Source organism: Panthera leo, chromosome A1, assembly GCF_018350215.1.
Source record: "Panthera leo isolate Ple1 chromosome A1, P.leo_Ple1_pat1.1, whole genome shotgun sequence".
NCBI classification, from domain to species: domain Eukaryota; kingdom Metazoa; phylum Chordata; class Mammalia; order Carnivora; family Felidae; genus Panthera; species Panthera leo.
Genome location: NC_056679.1, coordinates 81,127,602 through 81,146,874, shown reverse-complemented (window position 1 = coordinate 81,146,874; position 19,273 = coordinate 81,127,602). Strand labels below are relative to the sequence as shown.

The following is a 19,273-nucleotide window of genomic DNA, read 5'->3' as shown; positions in this document are numbered from 1 at the left end:
GGCAGTTCTACTAGAAATTGAGTTTATAGAGATAAAAGCCCAAACGTATTTAGGACATAGAGCTGAGGGGCACCTGGGGACTTGGTCAGTTAAGCATCCAGCTTCAGCTCAGGTCATGATCTTGCAGTGTGTGGGTTCAAGCCCTGCGTTGGGCTCTATCCTGTCAGTACAGAGCCTGCTTGGGATTCTTTGTCTCCCCTTCTCTCTCTGCCCCTCCCCCATCCCATGCTCTGTCTCTTTCTCAAAAATAAATAAACTTAAAAAAATTAAAAAAAAAACCTTAAAGGACATGGGACTGAAACATGAGAGTGGCCTCGTGCCCTTTCTCACATCAGGGTCAGGTTGGGCAGTGGGATCAGCAAAAGTGAGGAGCACAGTGGACAGGGGAGAAGCTTCTGTGCAGGGTGGTTCTTGGGAAGGCACTTCCTGCAGTGCTGCCAGGCAGGCAGGTGCTGGCCACCCACACGCCCAGGTCAGCCTGCAGCCAGCAGTCCGTGAGCAGGGTCCATTAGCTCTGGCACCTCTGTGTTCTAGACCGGGGGCTCCGCAGGGGAGAACCTGCAGAGGGCTGCACGTGGGCAGGAGGGGACAGCTGAGCACAGGGACCGCCGCACCACACCTCTGGACACCCGCAGGTTTTCACTATGGTAGATGAGGCAGCCCTCCCAGCCAGAGCACAGCAGAGGCTACAGCAGAGGTGATGATTGTGATCAGAGTGAAGATCATGAATCCTCGAGAAAAGGCCTGCGTTGTTAGACTCGGTTTAAAAAGTCTGGGACGTCTGTGATTCCATTTACAGAGGGATGTATCCAAAATGCTTTTTTTTTTTTTTTTAATATGGAATTTATTGTCAAATTGGTTTCCATACAACACCCAGTGCTCAAAATGCTTTTGAAGACGGTTTTACTCTGAAGGTAAGTCTCCCGTCTCTGGAGAGCTTTCCTTCAGGGTGACTTCCTCGGTGTGGCTGTCAGCGAGCGGTTTGCTGTAAGCGTCATCTTCTGACCTGGCCGTGCCTCTGCTTTCAGTTTTTCGTAGCCTCGGATCCAGCCGTCAAGACGGACCGGCTGTGGCAGGACAAGTACACTCTACGGAGATCGATGATCCCCTCCTTTATTACGATGGACCAGTCCAGGAAGGTGAGGCCGGGGGGTACTGGGGCTCTGCTGTCATAATTCTGCATGTGGGCAGCAGGTGACAAAACTCTTCTATCGCATCTTAGGATCAGAAGTATGTATTGATTGAATACACTGATTAATGTGTGTTTGTTAATAAGTCTTCTCAGTTCCTACAGTTCCCTTGATGCTATCCCAGATGTCCTTGCTACTTAATTAAAAAACAATTAAAAAAATTTTTTTTAAGTTTATTTGTTTTGAAACGACAGACACAGCATGAGCGGGGGAGGTGGGGAGAGAGAGAGAGAGAGAGAGAAAGAGAGTCCTAATCAGCGCAGAGCCCGACATGGGGTTCGAACTCATGAAACCATGAGGTCGTGACCTGGGCCAAAAGCTTAACCAGCTGAGCCACCCAGGTGCCCCTCCATTACTTAATTTTTAATTAATAGTAGATTTGTTGCTTATGAATATTTATAGTAGTTGAATGATTAATCATTTTTACATCATGGTAACTGGAGGATATTTTTCCTTTTTAGGTCCTTTTGATCGGAAAATCAATAAATTTCCTGCACCAGGTTTGTCATGACCAGACACCCACTACAAAGATGATAGCTGTGACCAAGTCTGCCGACTCCCCCCAGGATGGTACGGTGGCGGTGGTGGCGGTGGTGGTGGTGGTGGTGGGGGTGCGATAGAGCTGTCGCTTGAAGTGTTTTCCGTCCGGTAGGACTGACAGTTTCTGAATTGTCATCTGAAATACCTTCACACTTAGTGTGATGTGTGTAAAACATTACTATGTAAAGTTTGAATTTCTCTTTTTACGTGGAGTTCACCAGTAAGTACTGGATTAGGTGGAGCTGTTTTACTCTCTTAGAATTTGTATTACTTTAAAAAGAAAACGATCTAGCGACAGTTATGCCAAAATCAGAAAATAAAGGAAAAATGTTTCTACTGGTGGCCACATGTAACACAAAGAGGCTTATTCAGAAGTTAGCAGGGGAAGTGCTGGGTGAAATGACTGCCTGTGTGAGATGTCCTATGGTCCCCTTGTTCGCTGCTGCCCTCGCTTCCATTTTTCCCATCTGCTGCCCACCCCACCGAAGTAATTCCACAGTGTTTTGTGTGCGGCCGACTTGATGTGTGCAGCTTTCCCTCCTGGCTGTTTGCTGTTCATGTTGTCGTTCTGACTCCGTTCGCGGTGTCAGCTACAGGCGACATGACATGACTTACTCTTCATGAGAATGACTGTGCCTTTCGTGAACTTAAACTCTAGGTATGAAGGTGAAAATGTACAAGGAAATGAAATACTAAATAATCAAACATAGAGAGTGGTAAACGAGTATAGATAACATGCTGTAAATATGTGATACCGTGGAGTTAGCCACAGGCACTGCGCTCCATGGTCGTCCCGGCAACTCTAGCTTGCAGAACCCAGACTTTGTACCCTTTCATTGCTTTCTCCTCCCCTCCGGCCCTGCAACCACCAGTCTACTCCCTGCTTCTCTGACTTTGACTACTTTAGAGTCCACACATAAGTGATACCGTACGGTATCTGTGTCTGCCTTCTTTCACTTAGCGTAACCCTCCCAGGTCCGCCCATGTTGCCACAATAGCAGAATAACCTTTCTCCAGGTAAATGATAGCCCACTGTGTGTGCACACCACCTCTCGACCGTTCAGTCGTCGACGGACACTCGGGCTGCTCCCGTATCTTGTGTATCATAAATAACGTGCGGTGAGCGTGGGGGTGCGGGTATCTTTTTGAATTAGTGTTTGCATTTTCTTTGCGGAAATACCAAGTACAGTTGCTTGATCATATGGTGGTTCTGCTTCTAACTTTTTGAGGAGCCTCCACACTGATTTCCACAGTTGGCTGCACCAGTTTGCATTCCCACCAGCAGTGCACGAGGGTCCCTTTTCTTCGCATCCTCGCCAACGTGTGTCATTTCTTGTGTTTCACCCTGAGGCCAGCAGTTCCCAGAGCTTGCTCACTGTGGGCACCTTCTTGTTCATTCTTGAGACCGTGCGGGCAGTTCAACACTGACCCTCCCTGTGCTGCCTTCTTCACCTCAGTGTCTCCGTGAGGTGTTGAGTTAGTTGTGTTGTTGAAAGTGACTTGACCTTCAGGTCTAGGACAGGACGGACTGTTGTTGGGGCCTCTCATAGGTCAGAGCTCGGGCGTCCACTGTGCGTCCAGCAGATGGCGGCCTTTTTGGTTTCTTGGGTTTCTTGGGTTTCTTGGGCTCGGGCTCATTCGCCTTCCTGCGCACCCAGCCCATTGGGTCTGTTGCCAGGGCCGTTTGTGGGTGTAGGCGGTGACATTTGTGCGTGGAGCTGGTAGTTTTATCTTTATTGAAATACAAGTTATGTACGTATATGCTCTCGTTTTGTTCCCTACAGCTGCAGATTTGTTCACAGATTTGGAGAATGCGTTTCGGGGGAAAATTGATGCTGCTTACTTTGAGACCAGCAAGTACCTGTTGGACGTTCTTAACAAAAAGTACAGCTTGCTGGACCACATGCAGGCTGTGAGGCGCTACCTGCTCCTTGGCCAAGGGGACTTCATCAGGCACTTAATGGACTTGCTCAAGTAAGAACACTCTTTGGATCTTTTAAATACACAGTAGATTGCAACATGAGGAGTCTTAACAGTTCTTGTTTTAAAGAATAAATGCCATTAGGGGAAATTGGCTGAGTTCTTAGAGAACATATCGGTAAGATGAAATCTGAAATTTTTTTGGAAAATTTTTTGATGAAACCAAGATTGTCACATTGAAGTCTGTTTGTTTTCTCATATTCTGTACCTTTCTCACAAGCCTGTGGGCCTTGTGGACACCCTGGCACTGACAGTCCCATGTCCGAGGTGTGTGCAGTGTGATCACACTTAGTGCCAGTTTCAAACAAGTTCAAAAATTGTGTATTTCAAACAACTTTTTCCATATTATGAATTTTAAATTGTTCCTTGGGGGAAAAAAACCTATAAAACAAAATTACTACTCTTTTCATTTTGTTCTGTGACATTTTTCATGGCACCTTTTGTCCCAGAATTAGATGTGGGTCCCTCCCTGGCCTCTGTGGAGACTCTTCCAGCCCCTCAGCAGGGTGTCTGTCCGGGCTCTAGACACACCGACCTCGGGTGCAGCCAGGCTCCTAGCCAGAGCGCGGGTGATGTCCACTCAGGCACTGAGAAATGGAGATTGGCACTTTTTGATGTTCCCTTTGGAACACTTGAAAGAGTGTGTGGCCTTCCAGTCTTACCTGTGTGATCAAGGGGTGGTTTTGGTGGCCTGGTCCTGAGATGTCACTGTGCCTCGGAGTTGCCGAGGGAGCTGGCTGAGGTGAACCCTGGGCCTGCCCACAGAGGGGCTTGGTCCCTCGGGGGTGGGGCCAGGAACGTGCGTTTCTAATGAGGCCCCTGGTCCAGACACAGGCCCCTGCGGTCCCTCCTCTGCCCCAGAGCCCATCTTCCGCATGAAAGGGCACACATAGCTGTCAGTGACCTTCTACGTGCTTGTGCTGGGTGGGTGACTGTGTCGTCAGCTTGAGAAGGGGTTGGTGAATTGTGAACTGAGCACACGTACTTGTGGAAGTGTCCCGTCTGGACCCTGAGCAGGGAAGGGGCCTCTGGTGAGCTCAGTCCTGGTCTCCAGCCTAGCGCCTGCCGGAAGCATGGGCGGGCAGGAGTGTTTGGAGGGGAGATGCCATTGGCCTAAATGGGGGTTCCCGTGAGCATGTGGGGGGAGCTGGCCCAGGGTGCAGCTGTGCAGGTCAAGGTGGGCAAGGCAGCTCTCGCGGTTTACAGGTGAGGCCAAACGCAGGGGTGCCTGTCATGCTACGGACCAGGTCGTGTGGCTGATTTAACGTGTTTGCCTTATGCGCGGTTTTGATATTCAGAGCATCTCGTAATCAGAAGATTTGTTTCTTGAAGACATGTTTGAAGTTTGTGGCTTTAAAGTGGGGGATGTCCCTGGTCTCCAGCTAGCCTCAGACTTCTCTGAGTGATGATGTCATGGTCCCTCTTCATCGGTCTCTGCCCCACGTTTTGCTGCCACGAAGACCTGGAGCCGCACAGCTTATGTGCACGCCTGGGGGTGATGGGCAGGCTTTTCCCCCAGTGTATTGAGCAATAGTTGACCTAGATCACTGTGTGAGTGTAAGGTGTACAGCACGATGGCTTGGTTCCATGTGTTGTGAAATGGTGACCACAGCAGGTTCAGCTAGCATCCATTTTCTCACATAGACACAAAGAAAAGAAAAAAAGGAAAGAAACCCCTTTTCTCCTTTTGATGGGAACTCCTAGGATTTGCTCTTGTACCGACTGGTCCTGTGTGTCACACGGGGTGTTGGCTGTGGCCCTCAGGTGGTGCACTCCAACCTAGTGCTCACACACAGCGGCTTGTTTGCACTGGGTGGCCCCTTTCCTGCACTTCCCCTCGCCGTCAGGCTGTGTTGGTAACCTGGCCGGTTCTTGCCCGGTAACGTTAGCTTTCTGTTTAGCAACCTGGACATGAGTAACCCCAGAGAAGTGTTTGCTGATAACGCGGCAATTTTTAGCTTCTAGAATCATGACGTCTGTGTATCTAGTTGTTTTGATTTAACAAAGACCTCTCTACCCATTGGGTCTGTGCAGAAAATTCCAGTAGTTCCCGTTTCTGTAGGCCAGACTTAAGTTGAAAACTTGATTTGTTAATGTGTATGGCATATGTTAAGTATTTTCAATTTAAGCAGAATCAAAATTAATTTTTTTGAGATTTAAAGAAATGTTTTATTCCCCAAAAGACTTGGTGAAATCCTGTTTACAGTTAGTTTTGTGAAACTTTTGTTTCTATGTTGTAGTGGTTTGTCTTTTTAGTTTTTATAATTTCAACTCTTTCTACAATTTTAAGTTTTTGCAAAGCTCTTTAAGAATTCAAGTAACATCTTTTATTTTTACAAAATCTGTTAAGACCAGAACTTGTCCGTCCAGCTACGACTTTGTATCAACACAACTTGACTGGAATTCTTGAAACTGCCGTCAGAGCCACCAACGCCCAGTTTGACAGCCCTGAGATCCTCAAGAGACTGGATGTGAGGCTGCTGGAGGTACTGTGGCCCTGGTTCTGCTCAGGCCGTGAGCTCCCCGGGCCAGCACTCTCGCCAGCGTTCTGGTGTGTGGTGTGTGGTGTGCATCTTGTCTAGCCTGCCGGGTGGGAGTCGTTGCCGGAAGGCTGGCTGGCCTGAGCCTGCACTGTGCTGCTCGTTGGTCTTCAACAAGGGCTACATCTCTAAATTGCACTGGGCTTCTCCGTCTGCTCCCTGTGCAAAGTCCCCACAGGGCCGCAGACGGAGAACACGCAGCGCTCAGCCCGGCGCTCGGTAGCACGTTGTGGAGTGAATCTTGTCTCCTGTTAATGGTAATGTTGCAGGAGGCACAGGGATGGCACGTAACAGTAATATTCATCAAAAATAGATGTATTTAGTTTCAGTTTGATAGACGGTGAGTTTTCTTAGGGGAATGAGTGTCAGAAACATCACACACTGTTTGCTTAGCTATGATGAAGGACCATTAGTAGGGCTTGTTGGCTTTTTTAAAATGTTGACTCTTGTTGTTTTTTTTTTAATGTTTATTCATTTTTCAGAGAGAGAATCAGAGCACGAGTGAGGGAGGGGCAGAGAGAGAGGGAGACACAGAATCTGAACAGACTCCAGGCTCCGAGCTGTCAGCACAGAGCCCGACGAGGGGCTCGAACCCACGAACCGTGAGATCATGACCTGAGCCAAAGTCAGATGCTTAACCAACTGAGCCACCTAGGCACCCCTAAATGTTGACTTATAAGGGATTCAGGACATCTGAGGCAGTGAGTTCTTGTCATAAACTGGTGACGAATTTTAGACTGATTTTATGGTATTTATTCAAAATACATTATAAGAGCACCTGGGTGGCTCAGTCTGTTAAGCGACCAACTCTTAATCTCAGCTCATGTCACGATCTCACAGTTTGTGGGTTTGAGCCCTGCATCAGGCTCTGTGCTGACAGCTCAGAGCCTGGGGCCTGCTTCGGATTCTGTGTCTCCCTCTCTGTCTGTCTGCCCCTTCCCCACTCATGCTTTGTCTCTCTGTCAAAAATAAACATTTAAAAAAAAATCTTTAAAGAAATAAAAATAAAATAAATAAACATTGAATAAAACCCCACAACACACCATTCATTTCACAGTATCCTTAGAGCATCTCCTCTGTGCCCATGGTTTAAATGCCGAGGGTACAGGGGTTGACAAACAGATCTCTGCTGTCCTATAGCTAACGCTCACAAGTATTGAATGCTTTTCAAAAATTGGGCTTTATTTTACTGCCTTTTCTTTGATGAGAGATTCTTTGGCACTAAGTGCAGCACTGGTGGGAAGGCCTGCAGTGTTTGTTTCTGTCCCCAGGTCTCTCCAGGTGACACCGGGTGGGACGTTTTCAGCCTGGACTACCATGTCGATGGGCCAATTGCCACGGTAAGGCCATGCTGGGCTTTTTTATGGTTGCTGCAGCCCTTCAGCTTGCTGTTTTGTTGTTTCAGAATGAGCTCTCTTTCAGAGCTTCTACTGAAGGCCATCACTTGACCTCTGGTCAGACCCACTGAAGGAATACCTAAGCCACAATTCTGTGTGGCTTAGATAATCATTAACAAGTGCTGAAATGCTCTAGTATTTTATGAATTCCTACAAATACCCTTTGCTCCGTGATAGGGTTCAGCAGTCATGTAGTAAATGGAGTGCTCGTTGGACCCCATAATCCTTAGACCACAGTAGCGAATTCAGAACAGACGGAGAGAGACTAGGACGTGCATTGTAGAGGTCACACTTACGCTACTTAGATGAAGTCTGACCTTCAGTGTTCCCTGGGACCCAAGGAGCAGCCCATGCTGCTGCTGTCCTTGGTGCTGGTGCTGCTGTCCATGGTGCTGGTGCTGCTTGGAGCAAAGTACCGGTTCCTCCCGGAGTTCCCAGACTGAGAGGCTGGCTCCTCTGCGTGCTGTCTGCGGCCCAAATGCCCTGCCTTAAGTGCCCACTTTCTCTTCAGCTTGGAGTCAGTTCTCCTTGACCAGGACGATTCTTTGGAGTGATGTCAGTCGTTTGATATCTGAAATACTGAAGGAGAACATGCGTTTCTTTTAGTTATTGGGAAAAATATTTTGTTAAGAAGTAATGTAGTTTGGCTGTGAAAATCCTCCTTGACGGTCCTTGCAGAGTGTGACTCCATGGCCGTTCCCACATCTCCAGGTGTAAGTCACAGCCCTGCCAGGGTGCACCAGCGCGGCTGCCTCGCACTTTGGGGCAGCAGCCGTACCTGGGACATGTGGCTCTTGTGTCTGCTGTGAGCCGGAAGCTCCTGGTGCGCGTGTTTCACACATATTCCTAGTGTTTAAGCTGTACCAGATCAGAGCTACTGTATTTTAAATGCATAACTGCTCTTAAATTTGATTTTTTGTCATATTCAAATTAGTTTTTTCTTCTTTGACTTATATCCTAGTTTCCAGTATTTACTTGTTAAAATATCCTGTCGTGTACATTATTATTTAAATCAGAAACTTTTGTATTGTCTGCTTTGTTAATACTGACTACGTTCATATCATTTTGCCACAGATGCCAGAGTAGAGGCCCTTGTGTTTGTTATTTCCTAGAACGTGAGTGCCTCGAATGTTAGACAAATTGAACGTACTCATACATGCAGTTAATTATTTCACAATAGTGTAGACTCACGAAGCATACAAAGTTAAACATTGCACACCTTGTATATAAACAATTGGGTATGCAGTATATTTTTTAAATTTTAGCTTTTTGTAAGCTCTAATCGAGAGGGTCAAGAGACATTTATATCCTAGATTTATTTAAAAAACAACTTTGGGGTGGATCTCTGTCTATGGCTAACAAGTGTTAACTTACCTGCCAATTCCAGCAGGTGGAGGGTGTGCCTGGGAGGCCGCACTGGGTGGGCGCAGGGCCCTGTGACTGCCGCAGGATGTGGGGGATGGGGTCTTGCACGTCTGGTTTTGCTATTCCAGTTCTGGGGTTTGCTGATGTCCCAGGTTGTTATATTTTTAGCTAAATGGAATCTTTTATTTAAAAATACACTTCCAGAGTCGAATTTTGGAAGAAAATGGATTTTCTGCTTCTTCCCTATTAAATTTACAGTATTATCTCCATTCCCTTTCTATTCTCGTTAATTGAGATTGCCAGTTTTGTGTATAATTTAATTATAATGAGTACATATATTAGTCACATAATTTCATTTTATATAATATAGTATAATTTTAGCTTCTTGTAAATTCTGTGAAGGAGGATGTGGAGAGGTTATCTGTGATCTTCTCACTGGGATCTTGGGCAGGATAAAATCCATTGACTTGGTCTCCAGGGTGTTAGGTGAGATGCTTATTTTGTATTTATTACGTATGCTTATATCGTATCAGAAGCTTATTTTGTATTCTGCTAAACTTCCTGGTACACAGACAGTGAACCAAAAGACGATGCACACGGCAAAACTAAACGTGGGTTATCTCCCCATGTAAACGCCGTGGGATATAGGAGTGTCTCTCTGAAACAGTGCCTGTTCCTAACAAATCCTGATTAAACTATGTTTGTAAATTGGGTCACGTGAAATGCGCTCTGGGAGGCCAGCACTGAAAGGATCTCTACAAGGCAGCGTTTGTATAGCAAGGGTTTCTGTGGTTGATTTGTAAAATTATTTAATCCAGTCACCCCTTATTTCTATAGTTGCAGACACAACTATAGTGTGGTCAGCACAGCAAAGTACTTAATCCCCAAAACAGTCCTAACTGGTCTCAGAGTCCATTCAGAGCAGTTCCTAGTCAGTCCAGTATAGACACATACAGTCATCAGTCAGTACTGAGCACTGCTGAATACTGGCACAAAAGGCATACAGAAGAATAAACAGATAGTCCTTATAACACATGAGCCAAGAATACACAAAAATAAGAAGACAAAGGTAGAGCAGTCTACAGCTAAATGCTCAGATTGTAGGGGTCCAGTGATAAATGTCCTGTCTGGAGAAGAGGGACATTGGTGAGGCCAGGGAAGGGTGTGTGGCCTTTGTCCTTGAGGACCAGGTGGGGTCTGGGCCAGAGGAGAGTGTGGAGCAGTCTGGGAGTGATATGAGGAATGGCCCCGGGGCGTGAATGAGGCTGGGCTCCAGGGTGAGAAACCAGTGATGCAGGGCCCAGCCTGGCTCCTGGATGCACAGCGCAGAGCTGCTGGGAGCCGAGGCCCCAGGGAGGGGTGTTTCCAGTTCTCTGTACTGCAGGGAGAGGGCCGCAGACTCAGGGAAATGCATCCTTTCTCGAGGGACTGGGAAAAGTAAACGTACCCACGTCTGTTGTGCACACGTTGGTGTGCGAGATGTGTTTGGCCGCTGTCTGCAGAAAACCCTGTTACTGTACACACGGGACAGACTTCCTAGACGATGTTTTGTGGTTCATCTGACATTCGTTCTTAACCAGGTGTCTTGTGTTCTTATTTGCTAAGTGTGGCCCCCGTGGGAGGGAAGCTCGCGCAGCCCCTGCCCATAGGTCCATCCTCCCAGGGTATGAGACCGCCGTCCGTCTGTTTGCAGTGAAGTGGCTCCACAGGCAGTAAATACCTGTGTTAAGATAACCCGGAGGCCTCTTGACAGACAGGAGACTCTCGTAGGCCCACCTGGCTTGAGATGTAGCAGCCTCATGTGTCCGTCCGGGTGGTTGGGGCGGAGGACACTGCTACACGGTTGACGTTGGGGTTAAGAGCCCACATTTTGACTGGGTTTAGGCAGCATTTAAAAGTCCCGAGAAACTGTTTACTAGCTCTGTGACCTTAGGCCTCTGTCTTTCAGTTTGTAAAATTGGTACCAAAATATCTGCTTCTATCCTTGTGAGTTTGCCCCACGTACTACTTAGCGCACAGGTCGTCACCGTGGTTGTATTTGATGATACTTTCCTAAAACGTGTTATATTAGTTGCCTATGTAATGCTTGGATTTATTAGAGTTGATTGTGTGTTCTCTGGCTTCTTTTGCCTTAAAAAAAAAAGATGCGTCAGAAAGGCTGTGTTGTCACAGGAGGGTCCCTAGGTCACCGTAGGTCAGAGTGCTGTCAGCCTGTCCTGTGCCTTTTTTCGCAGGTGTTCACACGAGAGTGCATGAGCCACTACCTCAGGGTGTTTAACTTCCTCTGGAGGGCAAAGCGGATGGAGTACATCCTCACGGACATCCGCAAGGGACACATGTGCAATGCCAAGCTCCTGAGGAACATGCCAGGTAAACCCGCCCGGGGAGGTTGGGGCCGCTCCCCTGCCAGCCCCGCGTCCCCGTGCTTCTGGAGCGGGCTTCTGTGGGAGGCTCATCTGTGATACTGCTCATCCTGACTTGGTGCAAATCAGAAAGAAAATTGAATCCAGTTAGATTTTTTCAGACCACGAGATTTCTTTCAGAATTACGTTTGTTCTCACTCTGCTGTTCATGTCTGGACTTTTTTTTTTTTAATTTTTAAGGAAGGAAAGCTATGTTCATTTGTTTATTTTACAGGAAGGAAAGCTATTTAACAAACCACTGTCTCATTTAAAATTCACTTATTGTTTTGATTAAAGTCTGTTTGGGAATCACTTTAATGTTTATTCTGGTTCATAAACCGTGACATGAAAATTTTTTATATTATTTTACAATTAAAAGCTGTGGTAAAATTTAGATGGGTTTATTTTAATGTTACCAATACTGAATAACTGTAGTTACCAATAATTTTGAAATTTTCGTATTGAAATTCATTTGGTCAAAACCTTTGAGAAAGTATTTCAACAATGTGTCTCCAAGGAAAAACAGCACTGAGCGATTCTTAACCCTTTGGTGAAAGTGATTATTGAAGAAGGAGCTGTTGCCTGAGGAAAGGTGTAACCTTTGCGTGATTGCTAGATCAAGGCTGATCCTTGAGCAGCTCCCAAAGTCCCAGGATAATGACACCCCGGAAGCCGGGGGCCTGGAGGGTACCCGACTGTGTGGACAGAGTGGCCAGTTTTTACTGGGCGTCCCTGCTTTCTGTATACACAGCAGGCCTTTTCCAGGGGCATCAGGACGTTCTGATTATGCTCCTGGCCTGGCTTCCTCCGGACTCACTTCATAGAAGGTTGATAATAAGGACCCTCTGATGTAGCCGAGAAGGACGTGAGAGGGAACGTTTTCTTGTCAATACCATAATGGTTGTGGACGGGAGTTATTGCCTTCAGCTATTTCTAGTACCTGTGCGCTGCCTCGCCGGCTGGCTCTTCGTGAAGGAGGCAGAAGGAGGCGTCAGTCACTCAGAGGGCCTGCCTGTGTCCTGGCTCTGCACCTGTCTCTCGTCCCTGGTGTCACGACCTCGTGCTGTGTCTCGGGGTGACTCACACAGTCTGTTGGGTGCGCCCTGGTGGGTTGACCCTTTTGCCGGCCGCGTGCCTTCTCTGGGGCTGCCTGGCACTGCCGCGTGTGTGTGCCCAGGTGTCACCTCTCTGTGCCCGACTCAGGTCCTCTCCAGGCAGGGCAGACGCTTTGTTCTTGTCACCCTGTTTCAGAATAAGCGTCTGTTATTTTTAGCCCTGGGAAGTCTGAGCTCTGTGACAGTTCTAAGTATTAGCTCGTGGTTTGAATATCACCTCACCAGTGTCTGTATGAATTTGCTGTTCTCTTGTATTGAATAATCAGCGAGCTTTGTTTTCTACTTGAAGGTAGTGTGGGAAAAAATAGACCTTCTCTTTTATAAAATCAATAACTTTAACATAACCGGTGCTATCTCGGAGAGCTTAGCGTTAGCTTACTTCACTGACCCTTTCCTTGTCACTGAAGCTTCTCCTACAATCTTTTTAATAGCAACATTTGCTTCGTGTGAATATACCATTCGATCTTTCTTCCCTTTAGTTGTACTTTTTCCCACTAACGTAAACAACGCCATTTGCTTGTATTATATGCCTCTGGCTATTTCTTTAGGTAACTGAGGGAAGGAACAGCTGGGTTAGCAGGGATGGATTTTAGTTTACTTCACATTCATGAATAGCGGTCCTGATAGTTCAGCTGTGGGCGCGTATGGTCACATGACTTGAGGAGCCAGGCACCAGGTTGAGGTGCATCTCGAGGGGCACAGTCCTCTGGCGGCTGTGTGCGTTCCTGTTAGCTGGCTGCTGTTGGGTGTTGTGTTCAAACAAATCGTCAATTCGAGAGGGGAAGATGGAAGTTTGTTTTAATTAATTTAATGCTTTTTAAATTATTGATGACTAAACACTTTCTTTCTTGGTCATTGTGTTTCTTTTAGGAAACTGGTTTTTTGCTCATGTCTCTGTTGGGGTGTAATGTTCTTACTTTTATTTATAAGGAGTATTTTAAAGTTGTTGCTGTCCAGTCAACTTAACGAGCAGAAATCACCCAGCTAGTTAGTCTTGTTAACACAACAAATCTAGAAACATCTTGCCGGTCATAAATCTGAGGCAGAACTATAGAAGATTACAGAAAGTGCTTCTGGGAGCACCTTTGGAGATTTGCATATATGTGTGGTGTGTGGAGCTGTCTTGGTCCATGCGAACAGTATCACTGATTGTTATCCCAGATACTTTAATAATATTTATTAAAGTAAGTTTTTTAGAGTAAATAGTTACACTTGAAAATGATTTGCTTAGGGGGCACCTGGCTGGCGCAGTGGAGCATGTGACTCTTGATCTCGGGGTTGTGGGTTCAAGCCCCATCCGTGTTGGGTGTAAAGATTACTTAAAAAAAAAAAAAAAAAAAAACACCAAACTTAAAAAACCAACCACACAAAAAGAAAATGATTTGCTTAGTACAGGAGTTCTTGATAGTGTCTACCAAGATGTTTATGCCTGTTTTTATATATCTGTCATTCAGCTGGACAGAAGGCAATTGTTGATCCCAAAATCATTTAAAGATTTGGTTCTAGTGGTATGGAGATTTTTTGTTGTTGGATTCAATTAATGTAAAAAGTATCACAATTAATGGCAACTCCATTTGTGTTTCAAGTAATATCTAACAAAATGAAATAGATAAATACAGTCAAATGAGCTTGTAATTAAAAAAAAATTTTAATGTTTATTTTTGCAAAAGAGAGAGAGAGAGAGAGAGAGAGAGAGAGAGAGTGTGAACAGGGGAGGGGCAGAGAGAGAGGGAGACACAGAATCTGAAGCAGGCTCCAGGCTCTGAGTTGTCAGCACAGAGCCTGATGCAGGGCTTGAACCCATGAACCATGAGATCATGACCTGAGCTGAAGTTGGATGCTTAACCGGCTGAGCCACCCAGGTGCCCAAATGAGCTTGTATGCTTCTCAACCTTTGTGTGTTGAGGGAAGAGAGTGAATGGAGGTCCCTCCCTCCCCAGAGGGTGGTATTAAAATGATCTCCTTCTTGGTCCTTGTAAGAAATGAAATTGAAGGTGGTGGAGGTGGGAGAGGGGGTGGGGTCCTTGGGGGAGACCTGTCACCACAGGACTGCTGTGGCATTCTGCCAATTTAATTGGCAGTAGTTTCTCTTTCTTGGTGATTAATACAGTAATGGTTCATCTGATGATCGACAGTGTTCCAGACCTGCAGAAATGATAACTTAAAAAACGAGTAGGCATTTTTCTCCTTAGAGGTTCTCTTTGTGTGTATCATTTTTGTATACGCAGATGAGTAGGTACTCCTCAATAATTACACATTTATTAACAGCTCTCAATGCCGGAAATTTGCTGGGCAGCATTGCCCGGGTTTGTGCGCAGTCCCTCAGCACCAGGCTGTGGCCACAGCTGACTTCCTTATCTCCTGCCTCAGTTTCCTCATGGGGGGAGGGATGTCGACAGGTGCTTACTTCCAGGTCTGTGTAATGCACTTACCAGTGCTGCCCCCTGTGGGGGTGGATACCTGTTCAGGTGTCACTGCCACTTGCCTGGTGACGTGGTGATAGTAGATGGCGTTTGCAGGAGGCCCTTTGTGGTGAGTAGAGATTCCGAACACAGGAGGCAGGAGAAATCCTGATTCTCCCCAACGTTCTTTGAAGCCTTAGCCTTGAGAAATTAATCAGATGGGTAATTTGATAGTCACTTTTAAGTATAGTAGTGTCAGTTATCAATGCAGGTTGAAGGAGGTGGTTTGCAATTGTGAAGAAACTGTTTTAGGGTACTTTTTAAAAAAACAAACTTGGTGTAATTTTTAACGACCCTGCATGCTGTCGAAGGTGCCTCCCGCTGAAGATGCCCCCACAGCACGCCGTCCAGTCCTTCTGGAGCCTGGGGCAGGGTGTTTCATGAGACTCTGTGTTCCTCAGGCACCTGTAGAGGGCAGCAAGGAGTTAGGGGTGATCAGCCACAGGAGAGACACCTCATTCCAGATTTTGTGCAGGAAACTGCCTGCTTTTTTTTAAATGCATTCACTGGGAGATGCTTGTGTTTATGTATTTTTTGGACCTCGGTGCAAATGTTGCTTTGCTTTTGCGATTATTTGTAGGTCAATCATAAAAACACAAGTATTTATATTTTAATTATGTTTTATTTATTTTTTTTAATTTACTTATTTTTATGTTAGGAGAGAGAGAGCACACACACGCACATGCGTGCACAGGTGGGGGAGGGGAGAGAAGAGAGGAAGACACAGAATCCGAGGCAGGCTCCAGGCTCTGAGCTGTTACCACAGAGCGCAACGTGGGTCTTGAACTCATGAACCTTGAGATCATGACTTGAGCCAAAGTCGGACGCTTAACCAACTGAGCCACCCAGGCACCCCTTAAGTATGCTTTAAATGTCTTTTCACGGGTGTGGGACGTGCTCGGACTTGTTTGGTTCTGAAAGCCACTATGTTGTCAATGATGAAAATGAGCATCAGAGGCGACGTTGGAGGTTGGTGATGGTGCTGTGAGGAGGGTGGCTGTGCTGGATGCCTGGTGGACACAGCAGCTGGGGTCAGGGGGACGTGTGTGAACTTGACGGAGCTCTGGGGCGCAGGGCTGGGTGACTGGGCCCTGTTTGGAGCTGGGGGGCACCTTTGGGGGTAATGCTTCAGTTTTAGGCATATTAATGTGAGGTGCTTATAAGAATCTACGTGATACATCTGGTTTGAATTGATTTGCAACCTGAGACAGATCTGAACTAGAAATGAGGGTGTAGACAGTGTGAGTGGGGGCGACCCTGGGTGCCGTGGCAGGGAACTTCCTGGGGGAGGGCTCCAGGGCAGAGGTGTCAGGCGGGAAGCCGCTGTGTCAGAGGAAGGCAGGAAGGCACGGAGATCCCGGGATTTCCAGGTAGCAGCCAAGGCCCACAGCCGGGAATTTGAAGTTGGCGCCAGCGTGACTCGAGACACGAGAGGTTTTTGTAGTTTAATTGGTGGTGGAGAAATTGTGCACCAGGTCACTCCGTGTCATGAAGTGGAGTCAGCAATGGTGGGCAGGGCACCATGTTGTCAGCTCTGTGAGACCTGACCGAGTTCCTCGTTTATGCACTCACATGTAACATGTAGAAGGCGTTAGCAAAGTCATCTAAGGCGCACACAAAAGCCAACACATTATCCAAGGACTGCTGGATTGATGGATGGGACCCCAGTGCACCCTAGGGGGCCCCAAGACCTAGAGACGAGAGCAGTGACACCCGCGTGTTTGTTGAGTTGAGATTTTCCCGTTGCGTGTAGCACACTGACTTGGGCAGGTGATGAGACGGGCCACACGGATTTCTGTACTCCTGTAGCACATCTGGGGCCTGCTTACCGTCTTCATGCACGTCTGTCAGGACAGGCACGGAATCTGCAGTCCATGAGTGATGTTAAACTCTCTGTGGAAGGAATGTCAGGACACAGAGATGCCTTCTCACGAGGCTGAAAGACAAGCAGACGGCTTTCACTTGGCTCCGTGCAAAGTGGCGTGTTTGGACCTAGCGCAGGTGTGCTGGAGGGAAGACCCGGAGGTTTGGGTGTCACAGTGAGACCTGTTTGCTGTCACGTATGCTGTGTAAAGGAGCATCTGCATGCTGCGGGTGTTCTGAGTACACATCTGTCCAGGGGAGACTGCCTGGCCTTGTGGGGGAGGGAGCACCATCCCTGTCCTTATAGCCCTGGGGCAAAGCCCAGGATGGAGTTGTAATAGAAGCTTGCTTCCCCCGTGACACGGGTGAGTCGTACTTACAACAGCCTTTTATTACACTCTTTTACACTGAAAGTAATTTAGGTAAATGGGCTGGGAGTGGGAGCTGGGACATCTTAACCCTCTCTGAGAGTTTTATTAGGAGAAGTACATTCTTTATTCGGGGCTCACGTTACCTGTTCTTTACGACACTGTTGACCACAGCCACGGACAGCAGGCTCCCGACGGCAGGGAAGACATCAGGGGGCTTGTCGCTCAGGCTCGTCTTCTGAGGGGGCCTGCTGTCTCCGCCAGCCAGCACAGTCCCCACGTGTCCCATACCCCTTAACCTGGAGAAAGGATTGTTTTCTAAAGTATGCATCACCACTGTTTCTCCACATGTCCCTATTTCGCTTCCTCGTTACCGTCTTACAAAGGGACAAGAATGGTTTCTCGAATAACTGTGTGCAGCGATGATTATTTAACCACGCAATTAAAGACATTTGGGGTGGAAACAAAAATAAATGTGCTTAAACCATTCCTTTGATGGTCTCATTTCCGACTGAACCCTCTATTGTGGTGGCTCTGGTACTCTGGTGGAGTCTTTGAATGAAAAATTGGAAGTGTGAGCAGAGAACGGCTGTTCTGTGGTGACCTAAAAGCCTTTTGATGGCTTTATAATCTTGCAAAGGACAGAAGCAGAGTCTGGGCTCAGGCCCATCTCCTCCCAGTTCACCTGTCTCTCAGGTGATGAGGTCCTATTTGGGCCCTTCAGGAAATGTCACTTTTGTCTCCAGATTACTGGGAGTCCCGAGGTCTCACGCAACAGCAGCACACGTGTTGTAAAGAAGCCATGGCATTGAGCGTGAATTCATACTTGTGAAGCAGTTTGTCTACTGAATTTTCAGATGCAATTATTTTGTTTCATGCTGTTCCTTATCGGGTCCTTACGTCACGTAAAGTAACGTGATGCTGTTGATTAGGTAGCTAAACCCTTGTGTAGCTTGAGTGGCACGGAGGTTGACCATGGAAAGACTGCTCCCTGTTTTAAGGGGCTAAGAGTTAAAGCCAGCGATTGTTTGTTTTTGAAAGTGATTGCAGATGAACGGGTGGGAGCAAGTGTGCTGTTTGAGTGTGTTGTGTGTGTGACACCAGCTCTGCGGCTCTCTTGCAGAGTTCTCCGGGGTGCTGCACCACTGCCACATCCTGGCGTCCGAGATGGTCCATTTCATCCACCAGATGCAGTATTACATCACATTCGAGGTACTTCCTGAGCACCCTTTGGTTTAAATAAGTCATGATGTCTTATGTGGTGAGTTTCGTCAAAGACCCTACACCAGGAAGACACGACCTCCGTCCTGAGTCTCACGTTGTTGTTTCCTAGGTGCTTGAGTGTTCTTGGGATGAGCTTTGGAACAAGGTGCAGCAGGCCCAGGACCTGGACCACATCATCGCCGCACACGAGGTGTTCCTGGACACCATCATCTCCCGCTGTCTGCTGGACGCCGACTCCAGAGTAAGATGGACATGCTCTTTACATGGAGACCAGTAGTGTGGCCTGCGTGTTGGGCTCCTGTCCCAGGGAGATCTTAGAGATCGCCTGATGCCCACATTGGGGTAACTAATCACTTGGAGTTCAAGGTTGACCGTTTCTGGGCAGAGTTACAATAAGAACACGCTCTGAAATGTGTGTGAAACTGGTAAAGTGTGTGTTCACACCCACCCGTGGGCTCTCACCCACCCGTGGGCTCTTACCCACCCATGTCCTCTCACCCACCCGTGGGCTCTTGGGCTTGGAAGACACAAGTGAACCACGAGCAGTAGGAACTGCCCACATTCAGGAGAGGGTGTGAGGATGCACGGAGCACGGGGCTGTGCCTTCACGTGCTCTCTAGGAACGGTGGTGTTTCCTGTGTGCGCTCACGGAGCGAGCCTCTGGCTGTACAGGTCGGAAAACAGTATTTGTCTAGATGAACTCTAAGTGTTGCTTGTGTTCCGCGGCCCTGGCTTGGTTGTTAGCATCGCTTCCCTGTGGGCCCCTGTTCCAAAAGTGGCTGTTCACGTGGCCGAACCTTCTGGAGTCGTGATTTTATTCGGACATC

At 47.4% G+C, this 19,273-nt stretch overlaps 1 protein-coding gene across 8 annotated transcripts in view; it reads left to right on the top strand.

The window, feature by feature from the left end:
- TUBGCP3 (tubulin gamma complex associated protein 3) overlaps nucleotides 1–19,273 on the top strand; it is an 85,326-nt gene that overhangs the window by 41,999 nt on the left and 24,054 nt on the right. For all 8 annotated transcript variants that reach the window (XR_006200318.1, XM_042930390.1, XM_042930419.1 and 5 more), the window contains 8 exons: nucleotides 1,029–1,139; nucleotides 1,652–1,760; nucleotides 3,515–3,704; nucleotides 6,061–6,196; nucleotides 7,522–7,590; nucleotides 11,247–11,382; nucleotides 18,346–18,434; nucleotides 18,556–18,687. Coding sequence is in view for 7 of the 8 variants with exons in the window: in XM_042930390.1 (XP_042786324.1) it covers nucleotides 1,029–1,139; nucleotides 1,652–1,760; nucleotides 3,515–3,704; nucleotides 6,061–6,196; nucleotides 7,522–7,590; nucleotides 11,247–11,382; nucleotides 18,346–18,434; nucleotides 18,556–18,687 (972 nt within the window). In the remaining variant the exon portion in view is untranslated. The remainder of the gene's footprint in view (nucleotides 1–1,028; nucleotides 1,140–1,651; nucleotides 1,761–3,514; nucleotides 3,705–6,060; nucleotides 6,197–7,521; nucleotides 7,591–11,246; nucleotides 11,383–18,345; nucleotides 18,435–18,555; nucleotides 18,688–19,273) is intronic.